The sequence below is a fragment of the Leptinotarsa decemlineata genome, unplaced genomic scaffold, assembly GCF_025532065.1.
Source record: "Leptinotarsa decemlineata unplaced genomic scaffold, Ldec_3_MD MMD2_tig00000008_RagTag_RagTag, whole genome shotgun sequence".
NCBI classification, from domain to species: Eukaryota; Metazoa; Arthropoda; class Insecta; order Coleoptera; family Chrysomelidae; genus Leptinotarsa; species Leptinotarsa decemlineata.
The window spans coordinates 9,817,320-9,835,774 of record NW_027412537.1 but is presented as its reverse complement, the minus strand read 5'-3'; the positions used below and the strand labels follow the sequence as shown (position 1 = coordinate 9,835,774).

Sequence of the window (18,455 nt, the reverse complement as noted above, 5' to 3'; positions counted from 1 at the left end):
GGTTTCGGACGATATTCGCCTCACTCGGAGCTGAAATCTCCACAGTGTATTTCATCCCACTTTAATGATCGAAGAAGACTATATCAGGCTTATTAGCCTTTCTGCCTGAATATAGAGAGTAAATAGTTTCAATAAATTCGGCACTTCATTCCCCAAAACGAATTCAATATCTTCCGGGACATAAGGCAGTACCGGTGTCTTGTTAACACCGTAAAAATGCCAAAGGGAGTAAAAAGGGGAACAGTAGGAATATTACTATCAGCGACTCTGTTTTTCCCCCACAGTTCCGATGACTTGATCTGCCGGAGTTTGTTCTGATACTTGCCGCGGAGAAAGTTCTACACGTAAATATACGTCTCTCGAGAATCCAGATGAAGCAGGATCCTTTCGTTTACTATATTAAATCAACATATATCGCGATTAATTATTCCTTCGATATTCAATGTCTTGAACCCTGTTTGAAGTTTATTTCATCTATTCCAGTTCCGGTCGCCGCGAAATTCCAAACAGCAATAAACCAAACAAAATCAGTGCTGCTATCCAAGAAACCACTACTTATGCTTCCACAGAAGGGTACAACAATTCCTTTTATTCTAATACTTCCACTTCTTGGACCACTCAAACCACAGAGTCTCACATCGAAGCAAGAATCTACGAATCAGGTGAGGATCTTAACTTAGATTCCGTTACTGAAGAGGAAAACGATGACGACGACGAAGAACAAATTGTCGACGAAATAGAAGTATTTGATTTAGACGAAGGAGATCTGGAGGAAAAAACCAACATAGATAATATTGGATTAGCTGTTACTAATATGGGTGAAGGTACTAACTGTTCGCCTGACGCCAATAGATAATGAACAATAACTTTTAACATTTTTAGGTGATATGCAGATGGATAACAGGCTTCTACCAGTGTTGCCCCCTTCTAAACTCGAGAGGCTAGCCGTGGAGTGTTTGTTGGACGAGATGAAGTTGCCATGTACTCCCGGACAGAAGTGGTACTGCGAAAACGATGGTGGAAGATGGAGGAAACACAAATGCAAGTCGATCGTTAGGAGTACTATTCCGTATCCTTCTAGTAAGGCGTACAGGAAGTGTGCTTGTTTCACGCCAAACGGAATCGTGTACAGAAAATTGCCGGTGAGTCATTTTGAATGCCAACAGTATGTTTCGTTTTCTTAATCAAGCTCCTATTTCAAAGAAAGAAATATGGTAAAAGTAGCAACGTCATTATAAACTATAAAGAATTACCTTTTGGCTATTTATTCAGGTATTTTCAGACACAAATAGGTGTTTCATATTACTATTTGAAGATTTACATATCATTGCATCAGTCTACTTTTATTCAGACGTACTTACCGACTTTGTCAATAGATGGAGCTTAGTTACTTTAATATCAGAAATGGATTTTGTTCCAGTCAAAGTTCTTGAATGACTTTCCAAGTCATCTGGACGACCTATCTTATACTAATGAGGAGCCAATACCTTGACTGAATGGAATTAAAGAATTTCCCAAACAAAAAACAAGCTCACGAGCATACCTGTTTGACGTCACTCTACATTGTCGGACCAGTGGTGGTTCGTTCACCTGCTCGCCTTGTTAGCTTTACCATGGGCGTAACAATACTATGTATTTTCACATATTTTTGCCTTTTTAACTAATCATTATTTCAATTATAGGAAATTGTGTTCAGTTTCATCTTCAAAATTCTTCATTTGGCTAAATGCCGTTCAAGCATGTATTATTTTGTTTTAAATACTCATGATTTATTTAATGGAATATACTAGATACTGTTTGTTTCTCAGATAATCACTCTTTTTTACAGTTACAAAATATGACTAGGAGAGACTACAATCGATTCAGAAGAGACGTTCAGTTGTTGGAAGAAGACATATTTGAGAACGGAAATGATAGAACTCTAACAAGAAGAGAGAGGAGAGCACATTTACGTCATCTTGAAAGTGCTATGGAAGACTTTGAGGATCAGATCAGCGGACTGAAAGTAAGTTACCAACTGTTCGACAAAAGGAAAAAACACAATCCATCTTGAAATTGATTTTTCTTTTATAATTCAGGAGCCGATTTTTCAAAAAAAATTCTTTCATCTCGTTTCAGCTGGAAAACGACACTGACTCATCAACTTCACTAAGATCCAATTTAGACACAAACAGAATCTCGAATCCTGCCTGCTCTTTGGAACAAGGCAAAATAATTTGTTCAAGAGTAATATATAGGGACAAAAAAATATGGCTCCGATCTCGTCATAGAATCGAAAACGAAATCCAGGATTTAAAAACAAAATTGGAAGCCTTAAAAGAGATTCGAAGACACTTGAAAAACAGTAGACCGCAAGAAGGTGTCTCAACATTGAACGGTTCCGAACTCAACTCATTCAACGATCTGAGTTACCATCACCATCCTCTGTCCATTGGGACAGTTGACGGTAGAGATCCTAGCTTACTCAGGCCCATTCCTTTCGATAACGTCGGTAGAAATAGCAAAAGGAAGAGAAAAAGGCCTACTAAGGTAACTACAGAGTCCGACGTAAATGTTACGGAGATGGAAAGTAGTACCATTTCTTCAGTGGTGCCATCGGAGTTGTTTAATGGTACTACTGCGTCTCCGCCTTTGTTTACGAACCATCATAGACACGGGCATAGGATGCATTCCACTCCTCCGAGTCTCCCGAATTTTTCCACCATTGCACCACGTGCAACATCTCCCAGAAGTAGGAAAATTGTTTCTGTGCAAAAGGTAAAAACAACTTAGAAGTTTATAAGTTGCAATAATTCTCAGGGAATAAAAATGTTTTTACAAGCTTTATATTAGTTTCACCTGTATCTATATATGTTTGTTTGTAACTCTCCTTTCCATTTCATATCGGGATCTGTATTTAACAGTATTATCGACATTATTGCTTGATCTGTTCGCGGGCAGATGGCGCTGTATGTAACCTCCTTGATATATTGACATTATTGCTTGATCTATTCGCGGGCAGATGGCGCTGAACGTAACATCCTTGTTATAATTCGAACTGACTTTACACGTATTTCTTCATTTGAAAAAAATATTTTTTTTTATTAACACGCGCGACTGCTGCCTTATTTGTAACCCTCCTTTGCACGCCTGCTGTCTTGGCTTGGTAGCTTATTTTCAGGCTCCCACTCCGGAATCGGAAAATATCAATGGTCATTTTTTTAAACAATATATGGCTAATTGATCCGAAAGCTTAGATAATAATAATAATAATATCGTTTATTATGCATAAAAATACATTTATACATAAAAGGAAAAGGGTTAGCCAAAGGCTATCTTCCACCCCTCCCAAAATTATACAGCGAGTATAAGAAAATAATTATAAACATACTTATTTACTATTATAACAATAATAGAGAATAGAAAAAAATAATATATCAAATAGTTGCCAATAACTATTCAATAACGTTCAATAATATTCTTAACATTATTTTGGTCAATTTAACAATTTCATTGCACTACCATACATTGAATTTTTAATTTTTTTAATTAGCACTGGGCAGCAAGCATCTGTGATTTCATTTCTAAGAAAAACATCCTTGAAATTTGGAAGTACTGTGCCTAGGTATGTTGAATGAGTTGATTCTCAAATTGACCATATGTACGTCAGAATGCCTGCTTAATAAACTATATAAATAACTAGGTGTTTTAGTTTGAAGCAACTTAAACAAAAACATTTTTATCAAATATTGGACTCTGTACCTCACATTCAGCTCCTTCATTTTCAACAAAAATGAGGTGACATGTTCACCATATGATATACAGCATACGAATCGCATGCAAGCATTTTGTATCCGTTGTAACTTCTGTTTGTTATATTGCGGCAAAAAATTGTGATACACCGAGCAACAATACTCGATATGGGGGTAAATAAGAGTTTTAACTAACCTGAGTTTCATTTCTTCTGATAACTGATACTTGAATTTATATAGCGATTCGAGTTTGAAGAATGATTCTTTGAAAATGTTTGTCACATGTTCATGGAAAGACAAAGAGCTATCTATGGTTAAGCCAAGATTTTTAACACTGTCCACCCAGTCAATGTCTGGGTTATCGAGAGTGAGCCTAAAGCTACACTGAGTTTCTCCTATTTGTCTTTGATACCCTATGCATAAGGTCAAAGTTTTATTTGGATTGATTTTCAGTCCATGATTCTCCGAGTATAGGAATGTTTTGTGCGAATCTGGGTTTATATTGGCCATGCAACTTTCTGTATCAGTGTTATGAGAAGACAAATATAACTGTATATCATCTGCGTATAGATGTACTTGACAATGTGATAAGAAAGTGGGGTAATCAAAAATAAACACTGAAAACATCAAGGGTCCTAAAATACTTTCCTGCGGTACACCTGAGATTGTTTCTTTTAGGGATGACCATGAGTAATCATCCAATTTGACCCTCTGTGATCGGCCTGTGAGATAGGTGGTCATCCATTTAAGAGAAATGTCATCAAATCCTATGAACTTGAGCTTGCTGATGAGTAAATCGAAATTAACTAAATCGAAAGCTTTACTTTGATCAAGCAGTACTAAAATGGTGACTTTTGATTGATCTCTGAATCTCGCAAGATCGTCGATTACCCTCAAGAGGGCAGTCTGTGTTCCGTGTTTTTTGCGAAACCCAGACTGCTCGTACGGGAGTATTCGATTTTCTTCAAGAAAATCTCTTATTTGACGGAAAACATTTTTCTCGAATATTTTAGAGAATGAGGGCAGAATGCTGATAGGGCTTGGGTCACTGAACGTGGTAGGTGCATATAGAAAGTAAATTATGCATTTATGTACAGTAAACCAACCTCGTGAGAAAATTGGTCAAATATTTGATGATGCCATTTGAAATTTTCTATTTAAATTTTAAAAAAATGTACTCACCGTTACGCTCTCGTAAGACAATTTCCAACTTGTAAGAAATTTTATTTACACCTCCCATGTGATCTATTTCATCCTTACACGTCTCCATTGTGATCCGAGTGATTTTTCTTATACATGTGATTCATTTTATATATAAAAGTCTCCGATGTTCTTATGATTGTTATAATGGTTATTTTAATCTATTTTATTTATACCACATATGATTAATTTTATATCTACTTACACGTCTACAAAGTTTTTGAATGTTCTGTATATATTTATTTCACCCTTTTGTTAACCTTATACTCATTAGAAATTTGAGTATCTTAAGTTATAAAAATTTATTTACACCACGTACAAGCAACACCTGCGGCTTCTGTGGGTTTCCCAATGTTTATTTGCAAAATGTACAGCCTTGTTATGCTTGCTGTTTTTCTTTTTATGTAAATAAACGATGATGATGATGAAATATCAATTTCACTCCCCACTCGTAGCAATGGAGTCCATTCGATCGATTTACGAATCTCACCCATTGAAGTCAGTTGGGAATTATTAAATTCTGGATCGACGAAGTTTCGTAAATGTAGTTAAACATACTTTCGAGTTGAGTGATATGTTTCTGCTAACATTTTACAATGCAAGGGAGAGCGCCCTTCATTACACTTCAGCAGATTCTATTATAACTTGGCACAATTTTTCAGATTATGAAGCAGATAACTTGTAAAAGTCCTTTTCCCATATCTGGAAATATTTCAAGCAATACTGTTGAGTTGCTTGATGTCTAATGAAATAAGAGTTCACTGTGAATAGTCATAGTAGAATGTGTTATTTCCATAATTTTTGTGATCTCCCTGATACATGTTATAAATATTTCAGCCTTCCCGATCTGACGATATGATTCCTCTTCCAAAAAGAAAGAAGAGGAAAAATTTTTGTCACTGCGAGGTTATGGATCCTCAGATAACAGACGTCCGGGATATAGCCAGAGAAGAAAAACGTCGAATAAGAGAAGAACGGCTTCGGAAGAAGCTGCGCAAACAAAAGAAAAAAGATCAGATGGAAAAAGAGTGCTGCCACGAGAAAATGAACTGCTTTCACCACGACAACGATCATTGGAGAACTGCGCCACAGTGGACTGCGGGGCCTTTCTGTTTCTGCATGAACGCAAACAACAACACTTACTCCTGCATCAGGACGATCAATTCAACGCACAACTTTCTATATTGCGAGTTCACTACTGGATTCGTGACATATTACAATCTGAGGATAGGTAATTGTTGGAAATATGTAAATTTTCACAGTAAAATTTTATTTCACTTCTGAAGAATCTGAAGTTGAATCTTGTCACTAAATATAATTGGATGATATACACTTTGAAATAATTCACTTTTAACTTGACATTTTCAATAAAACTGAATTGAAATTAAATTATTATACATGGCGACATTATATTATGCGCGAGAAAAAGTTATTATTTAGTTTAATAACCTCACTCGACTATAGACTTAACAGGAATGATTTAATTACCTTACAAAAAACTAAACTGCATCATATTCATGATTTTTGTTAGGTACTCGGTAAATATCAAGAAACATCAAAAGAAAGAAAATCGGCGATTATCATCAAAAATAATCTTTATAAGGGAATGTGTAGATCATTCACATAACTTTCTATCAATTTTCAAGTGACAATTTCTAAAAATCGACCTATCTACAATAATTTATATCTCAATTTGTATACCAAGCTATCATCAATGAAGTAACACTTGTTTATTTTGTGGAAATTCATGTTCACTGAGGATACACTACAAAAAAACACTTTTGTCTATTTTCCAAGATAGTTCTATATTTGGTGACTAGTTTCGGTCATTACACCATTTTCAAAACTAACTAGATTAAATTTGAGTAGGTATGAATTACTCAGATTTAAATGTAATCTAGTTAGTTTTGAAAATGGTGTTATGACCGAAACTAGTCAACAAATATATAACTATCGTGGAAAATAGACAAAAGTGTATCCTCAGAGAATGAAGTAACACAGATATCGTTCCTTGGAACACTCTACAGTCAAACTAGACCCTGGGCAAAACCAAACCCAACAAATACATGATACCACACAGCACCATAGGCTCTGATTTAATTTAGTTGCCTTGCAGTGAAAGCTGCAGAGAAAGACAGAAAACAATTCCTCGTAGAGCAATCGCTGTCACCCTCTACGAACTACAGCCCTCAGAAGTCGAAACTTGTGCGAGCTGAGGGTTAACGGGATCTCAAATTTTGTTATGCGTTTCCTAGAACTGGTTGGGCGGCAAGCAGTGACTATCGATCGTAGGACTTGAACCACCGTTTCACATAGCGTAGCATAGGTTAAGTGGTAGAACAAACCTGTAGTGTTCTACACTGCAGTTTTGAACTTCGCCTTTTGGATGTTATATTGTATTTCACCCAATAAAGACCATTATTATTATTATTAATTGAATGAGTAGAATAAACCACTCACGTCAATCCAACCGGCTACCGTTTATATATCGTTTATATTGGAAAAAAGGTTTCAGTTTTCTGTTGATCCCATTGGAGGCGGCTTGGAAAGGGATAGTTTATATATCTTAGACCCAATGTTTTGAGTTAAAATAGTTCCTGAAATTGTTGATAATGAATATATGATCTAGTTCAATGAACTAACACAAAATTTCTAGCCTTCATCTGCATTGTTTTTTCATCATGAAAAAATATGGTTGAATGGAAACATGAATCACAGAAGTGACTAGAAAAAAAAACAAAAATATACATATTCGGAAGGTTTATAAAAAGTTTTATATCACAAAAAATGCATTTCCTAACGTTAGCCTTTTCAGCATTTGATAATATGGCTGAATTAATATTCATTATCAGCATCCTTTAATGGTGGAAATGACATCCTCAAATATTATCAAACATTGTTTAGGCGACATACAAAAACATATACAGTGTGTAACAACGAAAACTTAACAGAGCCATTTTTGAATATAAAAAGTAAGATTTTTAAAAAAGCTCGGACACATCTATTTTTAATTAAAGGAGGACACCTTTCAGACTAATCAGATTTTTTGTAGTACGCACCCCCTCGGAGGGGTGCGTCCGACGACCTTATTTAGATAGGGAAAGTAGGTCGAGTGGCACCTTGTTTCAAAGGTCTTTCGAATACCTTTACATCTCTGTTAAAAGAAAATTTTTGTAACGATTAGTTTTCGAGATAATTTGAAGCTAAAATTGCCATGTTAATAATACATTAGACAGACCACTCGGTAACTTGTATGCCTAAATAAAAAAATTTTCGAGCAGTTCTTCTTATCAGTTTTTTGTCAAATAAAATCCCTTTTTTAAAATCAATACCCACTCCTCTTCTTCCAGTTTTCATTAGTACATCATTCGATTGTTTTGTTTAAACGGGTCGTGTATTGTTATTTGTTTAAAAATGCCTTACACTACTGCTGAAAGGGTTTCAGTTATTGCTTTATTTTTTGGCAACGACCAAAATGCTAATAGAACATCAATTTTATTTAACGAGCAAAACTCTGGTAAACACCTAAGCAGAAATCACGTTCTGGATTTGGTCACAAAATTCAGGGAGACAGGTTCGGTTTTAAATAAGAAAAGAAATGCTCAGAGAAGGGTAGTAAATGACGATAATGCGATCGGAGTGATTGGTCAAGTCATCGCCAATCCCAGGTTAAGTACCAGAGGTTTATCAGCAATGGTCGGAATAAGCCATATGAGCGTATGGAGAATCCTTAAAAACCACAAATTCCATCCTTACAAAATCAAAGTTGTTCATGAATTCAATGAGGATGATTTTGACCAAATACAGGAGTTTTGTGAGGGCATGAGTGAGAGATTATTGCAAAATCCCGAGCTGCTTTATAACATCAGTCACAATTGCCGTTATTGGTCGGATGAAAACCCAAAACAATACGCAGAAATACATACCCAACATCCCCAAAAGTTGAATATCTGGGCCGGGATATTGGGCAATCATATTATAGGTCCATTTTTCATTGATGGAAATTTACCAGTGATTCTTATTTACAACTTCTTGAAGAGGCAATACAACCTCGTATAGGTGAAATAATTGAACAGGATCCAAGATGTCAAGATGAATTTATCCATTTTCAACAAGACGGTGCACCACCCCATTATGCCCACCAGGTTCGAAATTTTTTGTATTATCATTTTGAAGGACAATGGATTGGCAGAAGAGGTCCAATAGAATGGCCAGTACGATCACCAGATTTAACACCACTGGACTACTTTTTGTGGGGATATTTAAAGTCTAAAATTTATGCTACACAGCCAGCCAATTTGGATGAATTACGTCATAGAATTATTGACGAATTCCGAGCTATAACTCCTGAGATGTTGAATAATGTAAGAGCAAAATTCGAACAAAATCTTTATTGTTACATGGAGCAAAATGGCGCACATTTTGAACATTTACTCTAAATTTCCTATGTGAGTTACCCTTATTAGGTGTTACTTGTTTTGTTTGTGCTTTAAAAACAATTATTGGGATGTATTAACCCTAAAACAGTTTTTTAAACTTTTCTGTGTCATCAACATTCAATGAAATCAGCAGGTTGTATTCGTTGTGAAGGTTTTTAGTATGATTCACTTTTTTATCAGAAGCATAAAATATCCACATCAAAAGGCAACCTTCATAAGGAGGTGCCACTCAATTTACCTAAAATGTAAGGGTGGTAACCAACCCCATCCTCCGAAAAAATCTCCTCGTAATAAACAAATAATTCTTACTTTTTTACGAAATCAAATGGACACGTATTAACAGGTTGTCATAAAAAGCAAAAATTTATTTTTTTTTATGAAAGTTCTGAACGTAAATTTTACCTTAAAAACAATTTGATTTATTTTAAAAAGAGTTGGACTCAATAAAAATACCTTTAAATCTTCAAATTATCTCAAAAACTAATCTTTACAAAAATTTTTTTTCAACAGAGATGTAAAGGTACTCGAAAGACCTTTAAAACAAGGTGCCACTCGACCTACTTTCCCTATCATATAAATAAAGGTCGTCGGACGCACCCCTCCGAGGGGGTGCGTACTACAAAAAATCTGATTAGACTGAAAGGTGTCCCCCGTTAATTAGAAATCCACGTGTCTGAGCTTTTTTTAAAAATCTTACTTTTTATATTCAAAAACGGCTCTGTTAAATTTTCGTTGTTACACACTCTATAAAATCTGAGCTGGTGTGGTTGAATGGATCTCAACATACCAAATGTTTCTTCTTCTACTTCAGAGATTATTGATAAATTCAATATTTTCTCTTCTTTTCATGAAAGTACTAGTAAATAATAAATACATTTTGTCTTATTTTCTTCTTTTTTTTCAGATCCTTTCGAACTTCAGAATAGAGTCAACATGTTGAAAGAAGATGAAAAGTCTTATCTTCACAACCTGTTGGCCCAGCTAATGGCTTGCAAAGGAAAGTCTTGTACAGTTGGGCACTATCAAAAGCTGAGGAGTAGTGTAAATGCAGTACCCTTGCACTCTGTTTTACCCCAAACCTATAAAAAAAAGAGATTATCAGAAAAAGGTAAGACGAGTTCTATATTCAAGTTTTATAGTTCAGAGTTGGGAAAACAGCATTTGCTGTTTATATATGAAAAATATATATAGAATGTAGAGTAATATTTCATACTTATTCCGACTTTTCTGCTACTATATCCTTTGAGAACATGCAAGTCCACAGAAAGGCTTTATTGGGCTAAGTTGAGTTATTATAATAAATATAAAATAGTGCTCCGGTTTCTTAGAACACATGAGACATTATCACTTGGAAGTATGATTTAAGAAGTTGGGTGAAATAAAATTAAAAAATTCAATGATTAAATCAATATCTGAAACAGTCACCGAAGTCTTCCTGTATTTTCCAATAAGGGTGTTCATACTAATGACTTATGTTCAATAAATAATTTTTATCTCATGTTCCAGAACAGTTTTATTTCTAGAATCTAGCAGTAAAAGATACAAATAATTATCTCTCTCTATTTTCTATGGCCGTTGCTTCCTGTGTGATGCATTTGGCCAATTCTCCTCCTGTATACGGAGGAGAGGAGATACGGTATGTATCTTCCTTAGTGTTGCAGCTTCGTCTTTGGTTACAGATTGTATTGCTTTGTGCAATATCTGTAACCTATATTTGCTTCTTCTTTTTCTTCATTTGTTTATTTTTTAAACTTGCTCTCGTATTTTTTTCAACCTTCCTATATTTGTGTTTGCTCACCGGAATTTAGGTTTATAAATTAGGAGTGTTTGAGGTTTAATGGATTGTTTTCTTTAATTCAATGACGTTCTCGTTATTATGTAATTTAATCTTTATACTTTACTTTATACTTTTTTGTCAGAAGATTAATGCATCTGATAGACAGGAGGTTTATAAGTATTGTAACAATGGCAAAACATGAAATAAAATGAATCAAGAATTATAAAAGTGAACAAGGGAAATGACATTTCCTCTTACAATTCTCTATGGGATTGACAGAGAACTCAATCTTGGAATATCAAAGTCTCGTTTATATTTGATATTCGAGGATTGAGTTCTCTGTCGATCCCATAGATGGCGTATTTTTAAGGGGAGATGTTCGCTCTTTTTTTCAGCCTCATTTTCGAGAAACAGTTGAGTTCAGTCAATAATGCATTTGAGGTTCAGCCTAGCACCACTGTTGAGACATATGGCGGGTTGAAAATGTGCTGGCTGTTGTTGGATCACAAATGCATTGTTATCGCCTTTTCTGGAATCTCACAGTACACACTGAATGAAATTCAAAATGAAGAATTCTGAATTCTTCAAAACTATGGAGTTCATGATTAGGTAAAAATTCTCTTACCGACTCCAGAAAACTGCTCACTACCTCAGTATCTCTTATATCTTGGGAAAGTCTATCAAACATTTTCACTGATCTGTATATGGTGTCCCGTTTGTACAGTTTTTGTATGGACAACTTTTTCTGTTTTTGTAAAACCGAAATATTAATTTGCATCATCTCTCAAATAGTAATATCTTTTGTAACCCTATTTTTTATATTAGTTGCTAGGGCCCTCCCATTAGTTCAAGAGCGTTCGTATAGAAACGATTTTTTACAGAGCAGTAATAAGTAAGTAGTAACCTAGAGCATGGTACAGCACCTAAAAATAACTTTCGCATTTGTTGCCTAGCTGGAATCATTGTTTCTACATCATTTAGTGATGACACGCTTATAGAAACTATTAGAGCAAATATCTTATCGAAAGTTCCCATAATATGCTTTTCATATGTCAGTTATTGTGTTTATACATCTCTTAGGGTAAATCTCTTGTAAATAAAATACATCCATCATTTCCTGAAACGAAAAATATGTGGCAAATCACTGAAAATAACTTGTTTCCACACATTATGCACCTGCTTTGCTTTAAAAGTCTTTAAGATATCCTTTATATTTTTTAATTTGCAAAACTTTTCCTTCACAAAATGAATTGATTTTTAACCTAAAATCTTTGAGAATGTGTATGTAACCATTTTTTCAAATTTGTGGTTACCCCCTTTTGATGATAATGATTAGTAGCTCAAACCCGCTTCATTTTCAACTCAGAAGAAGTTTCTATTCGCATCATGTTCTTTTTTGAAGCAACGAATAAAATATATATTGATTATCCTGTCTCAATAAATTTCAACTAAACCACAAAAATTACATATTCATGACTTTATGTCGAATGAAACTAGTAATATCCTTTTCTATATAGTTTTGTTACAGCATAAGTACATAGTAATGTCAGAAACCTACATAGTAATGTCAGAAACCTACTTCTCTTTTTCAAGTAATATGAATTTCTGGATAGAAATTATTCTTTCTTCTCTTTTTCATTGTCGTTTCATTTAAGTTGATTGTTGAAATTTATTGAAACTGGATAATTATTATATTGCCAATTTAAAAAAATGATTCGAAGCTTTTTTTTCAAGATATCAATCATTTTCAGACCTTGGCGTCGTAGAAAAACTTGGGAATCCCCATACAACCAGGCAAGACACAAAAGGAAGAGACAACATTACATCAACGACGAGAGCAGCGTTAAAAAGAGTTGGTATTAGAAAAGACGAAAAACGTGAGAAATTCTTCAATAAAAAAACGACTGAAAATATTGGTTAATTTAGCACACATTTTAAAGGAATTGTGATCTCTAATTTATTAACAAATTGTAATAATTTAATATTTTTAGGAGCTTAGTGCTTTCCATGTATGTGTAAAAATAATTTAATATGTACAGATACCAAAAATTAAAGAGTCGAAAGATGTGTTTCACTCGTTTTCACCCTATTATTGAATGATACGTAACATTGCCAAAATCGCTATATCGCATAATCCACTCTTACCTAGAATTTTCGCCAAAATTTATATAGTGACACTCCATGAATATGTTTCAAAAAACAAAATTGCACTCTGGTGTTCCGAAAATAGAAATTGCATTCAAGACTTCCGAAAGTGGAAATGGCATTCCAGTGTTCTGAAGATCAAAATTGCCTTCGAGTGCTCCGTCAATGAAAGTTGCATTCGTGCGTTTCGAAAACCAAAATTGGATTCGAGGACACCAAAAATGAAAGTTGCATTCGCGATCGTAGAAAAGGGATAGTGCATTCGAGTGTTCCAAAAGTTGAAATTTCATTCGAGTGCTACAAAAAATGAAAATTGAATGTATGTGTTCCGAAAACAAAAATTACATTCAAGACCTCCAAAAAAGGAAGTTGCATATGAGTATTCTGAAAACCAAAATTGCTTTCGAGTGTTACAAAAACAAAAATGGCATTCGAGTACTCCAAAACGAAAATTGCATTACAGTGCTGCGAAAAGAAAAATTGCATTCGGGTGTTTCTAAAATAGAAACTTAATTGAAGACTTCCGAAAATGGAAATTGTATTCCAGGGCTGCGAAGATCAAAAATGCATTCGAGTGTCCTGAAAAGAAAATTGCATTCAAGCGTTTCGAAAACATACACTGCATTCGGGACTACAAAAATGGAAATTGCATTTGTTTTCTGAAAACAAAAATTACATGTTCCGAAAATAAAAAATAACATTCGAGACTTCCGAAGAGGGAAATTACATGAGTGTTCCAGAAACAAAAATTGCATTCGAGTGTTCCAAAATGCAAAAATTGCACATTCGTGCGTTCCAATATCAAATATTGGATACGGGGGCACCGAAAATGAAATTTGCATTCGCGAGCGTAGAAAAAGGATATTGCATTCGAGTGCTCCGAAAATTAAAATTTCATTCGATTGCTTCAAAAAATGTAAATTGAATTTGTGTTACGCAAACAAAAATCACATTCAGGACTTCCGAAAAAGGAAGTTGCGTATGAGTATTCAGAAAACAAAAATTGCATTCGTGTGTTCTGAAAACAAAAATTACATGCGAGATTTCCGAAAATGGAATTCGAATCGTTTTCAAATTGAAGGGGGTATATTTTTGAGAAATAATGTTTTTTGGAAAAGGTAAGTTTTGCCGTTCTACTTCTTTAAACAGAAAAAAAATGGGAATCTTCCGAGGAAAGGAAGAAAGCAATGAATTCCAAAATAAACTTTAATTACAATGTTCCATGTGAGTGAAATTTCATTTCCTTTATATAATACATTCTGTAGCAATTCTGTGAATATCTGATTCAATTCCATAACAAATGTATGGGGTACAAACTGTATAGGAAAAAATGTTTTTTTATGATTCAATGTTCATATGGAACTAGTTTCGAAAGTATTTTGTCTTTCTTATAATTCGATGTTTATATAAAAGTAGTTGTTTCGAGAGGTCTTTCTCTTCCAGATTTGTATCGGAAAGTTAGTTCTTTCCATGATCTACACATGTTTGCAAAGAGTTTATTTTGGAATTAATTGCTTTCTTCTTTTCTTTGGAAGATTCCCAAATTTGTTTTGTATAAAGAAGGAGAAGCTCAAAGCCAAAACTTTTCTTTCCCAGGAATTCAATTGTTCAGGAAATGAAATTGCATTTGTGTGTTTCGAAAATGAACGTTGCATTCGAATGCTTCGAAAACGAAAGTTACACTCGAGAGCTTTGAAAACAATTACTTTCTAGGGCACTGAAAATGAAAATTGTAATCTAGTGCTAAAGAAACAAAAAATATCATTGAGAGTTCCGAGAACAAAAAAAATGCGTTCGAGTATTCCAAGTCAAATGTTATTGGAGTCCTCAAAAATTGTAAAAAAACGCGAAAAAACAAACAAACTGATGAAATACTTTTAATAATTTCATATAAGAGTGTATTAATTTGTATTAAGAAAATTATGTCTATAAATCATAGTTCCATGGAATACAAATCACTCCGTCGGATAACACAGAGTAATAAGTGGCTATATTCAAACGTAAACCAGGTGTCAATCGCTCTATTTCAGATTGATCGTTCAATAACTTTGTACAACATTTTATCATCAGATCTGGAGTCACATTGTCATCTTTCAATAGTACAGACAGTTGAAGTTTTTCCAAACATGTCTTTGTTAAAGCACGTTCTAAATGCTTGTCACTGAAATTAAAAATTCAATTAAGGTTCATATAAACAAATATATGAAAATAATTGATTACTTTTGATATTCCCTGTTTCTCTGACTGGCGAGGTGCAAATTCTTTGTGATGAAATTGACTAGTAATTCACCTGGTATTGAAGAAGGAACTATAAACTGTCCTGTTGGTGAAACCATTAAAGGACCAGCCTCACTGAAAATGAGATGTATCAACATGAAAACTCATGGTTGGATCTTGTTTTGTGCTACATTGGTGAGTCACTGGACGGACTTCAAATTCCAGATACTTCGACATGGAAGGAATCCATGTTACATTTTTCATCGATGACGAAAGTTATTTTAAAACAACATTTTGGGGTAAAACAAGTTATATACTTACGTTTCAACTACCATTTCATAATCTTTCAGAGTATCTGGCCACTCTTTTGGAAATGACCTGCAGCCTTTGAAATCGCTAAGAGATGTGGTGATTTGCTTCAAGTTTTGTTCGTATGTACCAGCCATGATTTTTGGCATAAACTTTCTAAAATGTTAAAACATGTTTGAAAATATGAATACCAATCAAAAATAGAACCAAGAAACTATGTTTTGACTCCTCAAACTATTAACATGCAATGTTAAGAAAAGCAAATATATCTGGGAGTATTTTGCGGTGAATACAAACAAAAACTATATGTTGTTTTCTTTCAGAATAGTTAAATTTTTTGGTAAATATTGATATTCCATAACTGTATGACTCTTTTTGTTACACGATGCGACTTTTCACCAAAGAAGTTGAGGTCATCAGATGATCTATTGGTTAGTGAAAAGTTTATCAAGAAAAGTGTGGAAAGTTTTGGTTGGATTTATTCTAGACTATATGTACCAATTCTATCTTTCATTTATTAATATATTCAAGGAATTAACAAAAAAATACCTTCTTCCAACTTTAATATTTCTTAGCACATGAGAAAGTGACTTCTCAAAAGCTGGAATCCTGGTTAATGCCTTATCATACTTTGCAATATTTTTGATGAACTGGAAAAAACAATCACTTTATATTTCCCTTATGAAAGTTTAAACAAATAATTACATCTAACCAATTGTGCCGGACTTCTCCACTATACAACATCACATGACCTTCAAGACTTATACCAGTGAAGTATGAAAACACCAAAATTCTACCTGTAATAAAAAAAAGTAATCATCCAGTGTAATGGTAATGATTCCATCAAAAACATTAGTTAGTATTTGTTTTTTGCAGAAAAGAGCCATTAGATATCTATCCAAAATTAAATCCAGGGATCACTGTAAACCACTCTTTGTAAAAAATGAAATTTTAACTGGAGAAACATATTTATCCTGGAGAAAATTTGCTCAATATTTGTATTTGTTGTATTATTCTCAGTAGGTATGTCCTTTTTTCAATATATGTGTTACATTTCTTGGGATTTACAGATATAAATATTGAGTATGTGTATATAAACAAATCAAATTGAGTTATTAGGTACTTCCTGAAACTATATATGAATAAAGCACCAATAGATGTGTTACCTTTGAGAACATTCCTTATTTCTGGATGATGTTCAGTTAAAGATAAGAAACTGAGTAGACAACCTCGAAAATGTGTATCATTCCAACCACAATTCCATTGGATTTCTTTCAGACCCAGTTCCGCAGTGATCTGTTTCTTCAACTTTGTTATTTCTTCTCTGTAAACAGCACCTTTCTCAGATTTTTCTAAGGCATCCCTGTGATTAGTGATCAGAAAGTTTCTCAATTTCAAAGCTTCTTGTGCCTCCTTAATTTTTCTCTGCATCCTGACATGAGCAAAAATTGGATGATTATCATTTTCTTTGGTGAGATCAATTTCATTTTTATATTTCAGATTGGAATAATCAGGTTTTTCTATTTTAGGTGGTGGAATTATACTATCAACATAATCGGTAGGAAGACCACAGCTTTTCAGAATAGTAACTATTGTTGAACGTATATCTCGATCCTTTAAATGAATTTTAGTAAAACGAAAACTTGCTGTAAAAGGAACAGCGTAAAGCATGAATTTTCATTCTTTGGAATATATACCTGTTTTCTGAGTTTTATCTTTTACGTAAAAACTCAAACTAATTGGCCGAACAGGTCGCGAAGCCTGAATGTTCGTTAGGACTGAACTCAACTGTTGCAGAGATGATTCATTTATTGCCTGAAATGAGGAGCTTACAGTGAATACAGAAGAAATGAAAATCTCAATTTTGCAAATGTCGAAAACGCTTACTCTCTCATTTGGATACTGTCCAAATAAATCAGGATGAACGGAAAAATAAAAAGGTCTTAGAGCCGTAGATACTTCCGTAGAAGTAAGACCACGCAAACATACTTTAAAAATTGTATTTGCACTGCTACTGAAAAACAAATATTTAGAAGATATGTTCAAATAAAACATACAGTACATTACGAATTTTGCAAACTGCGTATCATTCTACTTTATTTTTATTCTGAATCTGAAGTACTGAAGTCTGTCAAATCAAGTTCAAATAGTTTATCCTTGCAAAATTATTCTTCTTCTTTTGGCTTTTTTCCAGCTTCCAAATTTGGCGCTTATATGACTAGTACTCTTTTTATTACAGTGTTTCCTGTGAAAAAACATTGTCTTGGAAGCACAAAGAGTTTTGTTTTACACAATATCGTACACCGTTTGTTGGTTTACTTATTGGTATGTATTCCTTTTTGTCCTTCTCTGCACAATGTTCTTCCATGTGCTAGACTATTAGAACTTAGAAAGTTTTTCTCGCTCAAGGGTTATTATATTTTTATGAGCTCTTCGAATCTGATGCTGTTGTTTGTTTCCATAAAAATGCTATTATTCCTTTTTACTGACAGGTAAAACTGAAATCTCTGGCATAGAATGAATCCACAACGATCACGAGAAACGCAACACTCTTCTTATAATGTTATCCAGATTTGGTGTTGGAGAGATGATAAGGCAACTGTCTTACGACGAAACATCAGATGTCCACCAGTAAGG

The 18,455-nt window shown here is 34.0% G+C and overlaps 2 protein-coding genes across 5 annotated transcripts in view; one reads left to right on the top strand and one right to left on the bottom strand.

Annotated features, from left to right (window-relative positions):
* Sulf1 (Extracellular sulfatase Sulf1) overlaps nt 1-13,216 on the top strand; it is a 247,127-nt gene extending 233,911 nt beyond the window's left edge. The window contains exons 7-14 of one of the 3 annotated variants that reach the window (XM_074171032.1): nt 484-662; nt 883-1,142; nt 1,829-2,005; nt 2,119-2,757; nt 5,769-6,162; nt 10,275-10,478; nt 11,973-12,039; nt 12,899-13,216. In XM_074171032.1, the coding sequence (XP_074027133.1) occupies nt 484-662; nt 883-1,142; nt 1,829-2,005; nt 2,119-2,757; nt 5,769-6,162; nt 10,275-10,478; nt 11,973-12,039; nt 12,899-13,010 (2,032 nt within the window). In that variant the 3' untranslated portion in view covers nt 13,011-13,216. Of the gene's footprint in view, nt 1-483; nt 825-882; nt 1,143-1,828; nt 2,006-2,118; nt 2,758-5,768; nt 6,163-10,274; nt 10,479-11,972; nt 12,040-12,898 lie in introns of all 3 variants that reach the window. The other 2 variants (XM_074171030.1, XM_074171031.1) reach the window with 2 other exon arrangements.
* Nucleotides 13,217-15,155: 1,939 nt separating this feature from the next.
* On the bottom strand, nt 15,156-18,002 carry LOC111513379 (T-cell activation inhibitor, mitochondrial). 2 transcript variants are annotated; one of them, XM_023169577.2, is made up of 9 exons: nt 17,886-18,002; nt 17,706-17,829; nt 17,516-17,633; nt 16,985-17,464; nt 16,524-16,615; nt 16,368-16,468; nt 15,831-15,974; nt 15,513-15,644; nt 15,156-15,453 (listed from the first exon to the last, which is right to left on the bottom strand). In XM_023169577.2, the coding sequence occupies exons 1-9, from the start codon at nt 17,906-17,908 to the stop codon at nt 15,219-15,221; spliced, it is 1,449 nt and encodes a 482-aa protein (XP_023025345.2). In that variant the 5' UTR covers nt 17,909-18,002; the 3' UTR covers nt 15,156-15,218. The 2 variants fall into 2 exon arrangements, with proteins under 2 accessions (XP_023025345.2, XP_023025344.2); XM_023169576.2 differs by having other exon boundaries at nt 17,706-17,832; nt 17,886-18,000.
* Nucleotides 18,003-18,455: the final 453 nt, after the last annotated feature.

Bases quoted from the DNA above. Each gene is read 5' to 3' on its own strand.
- LOC111513379 (XM_023169576.2), bottom strand. From the start codon at position 17,908: ATGATACGCAGTTTGCAAAATTC. The intron at 16,616-16,984 runs GTAACACATCTA...TTTTTATTACAG, and splicing joins AATAAGGAATGTTCTCAAAG to GTAGAATTTTGGTGTTTTCA. The intron at 15,975-16,367 runs GTATTTTTTTGT...TTAACATTTTAG, and splicing joins AATATTAAAGTTGGAAGAAG to AAAGTTTATGCCAAAAATCA.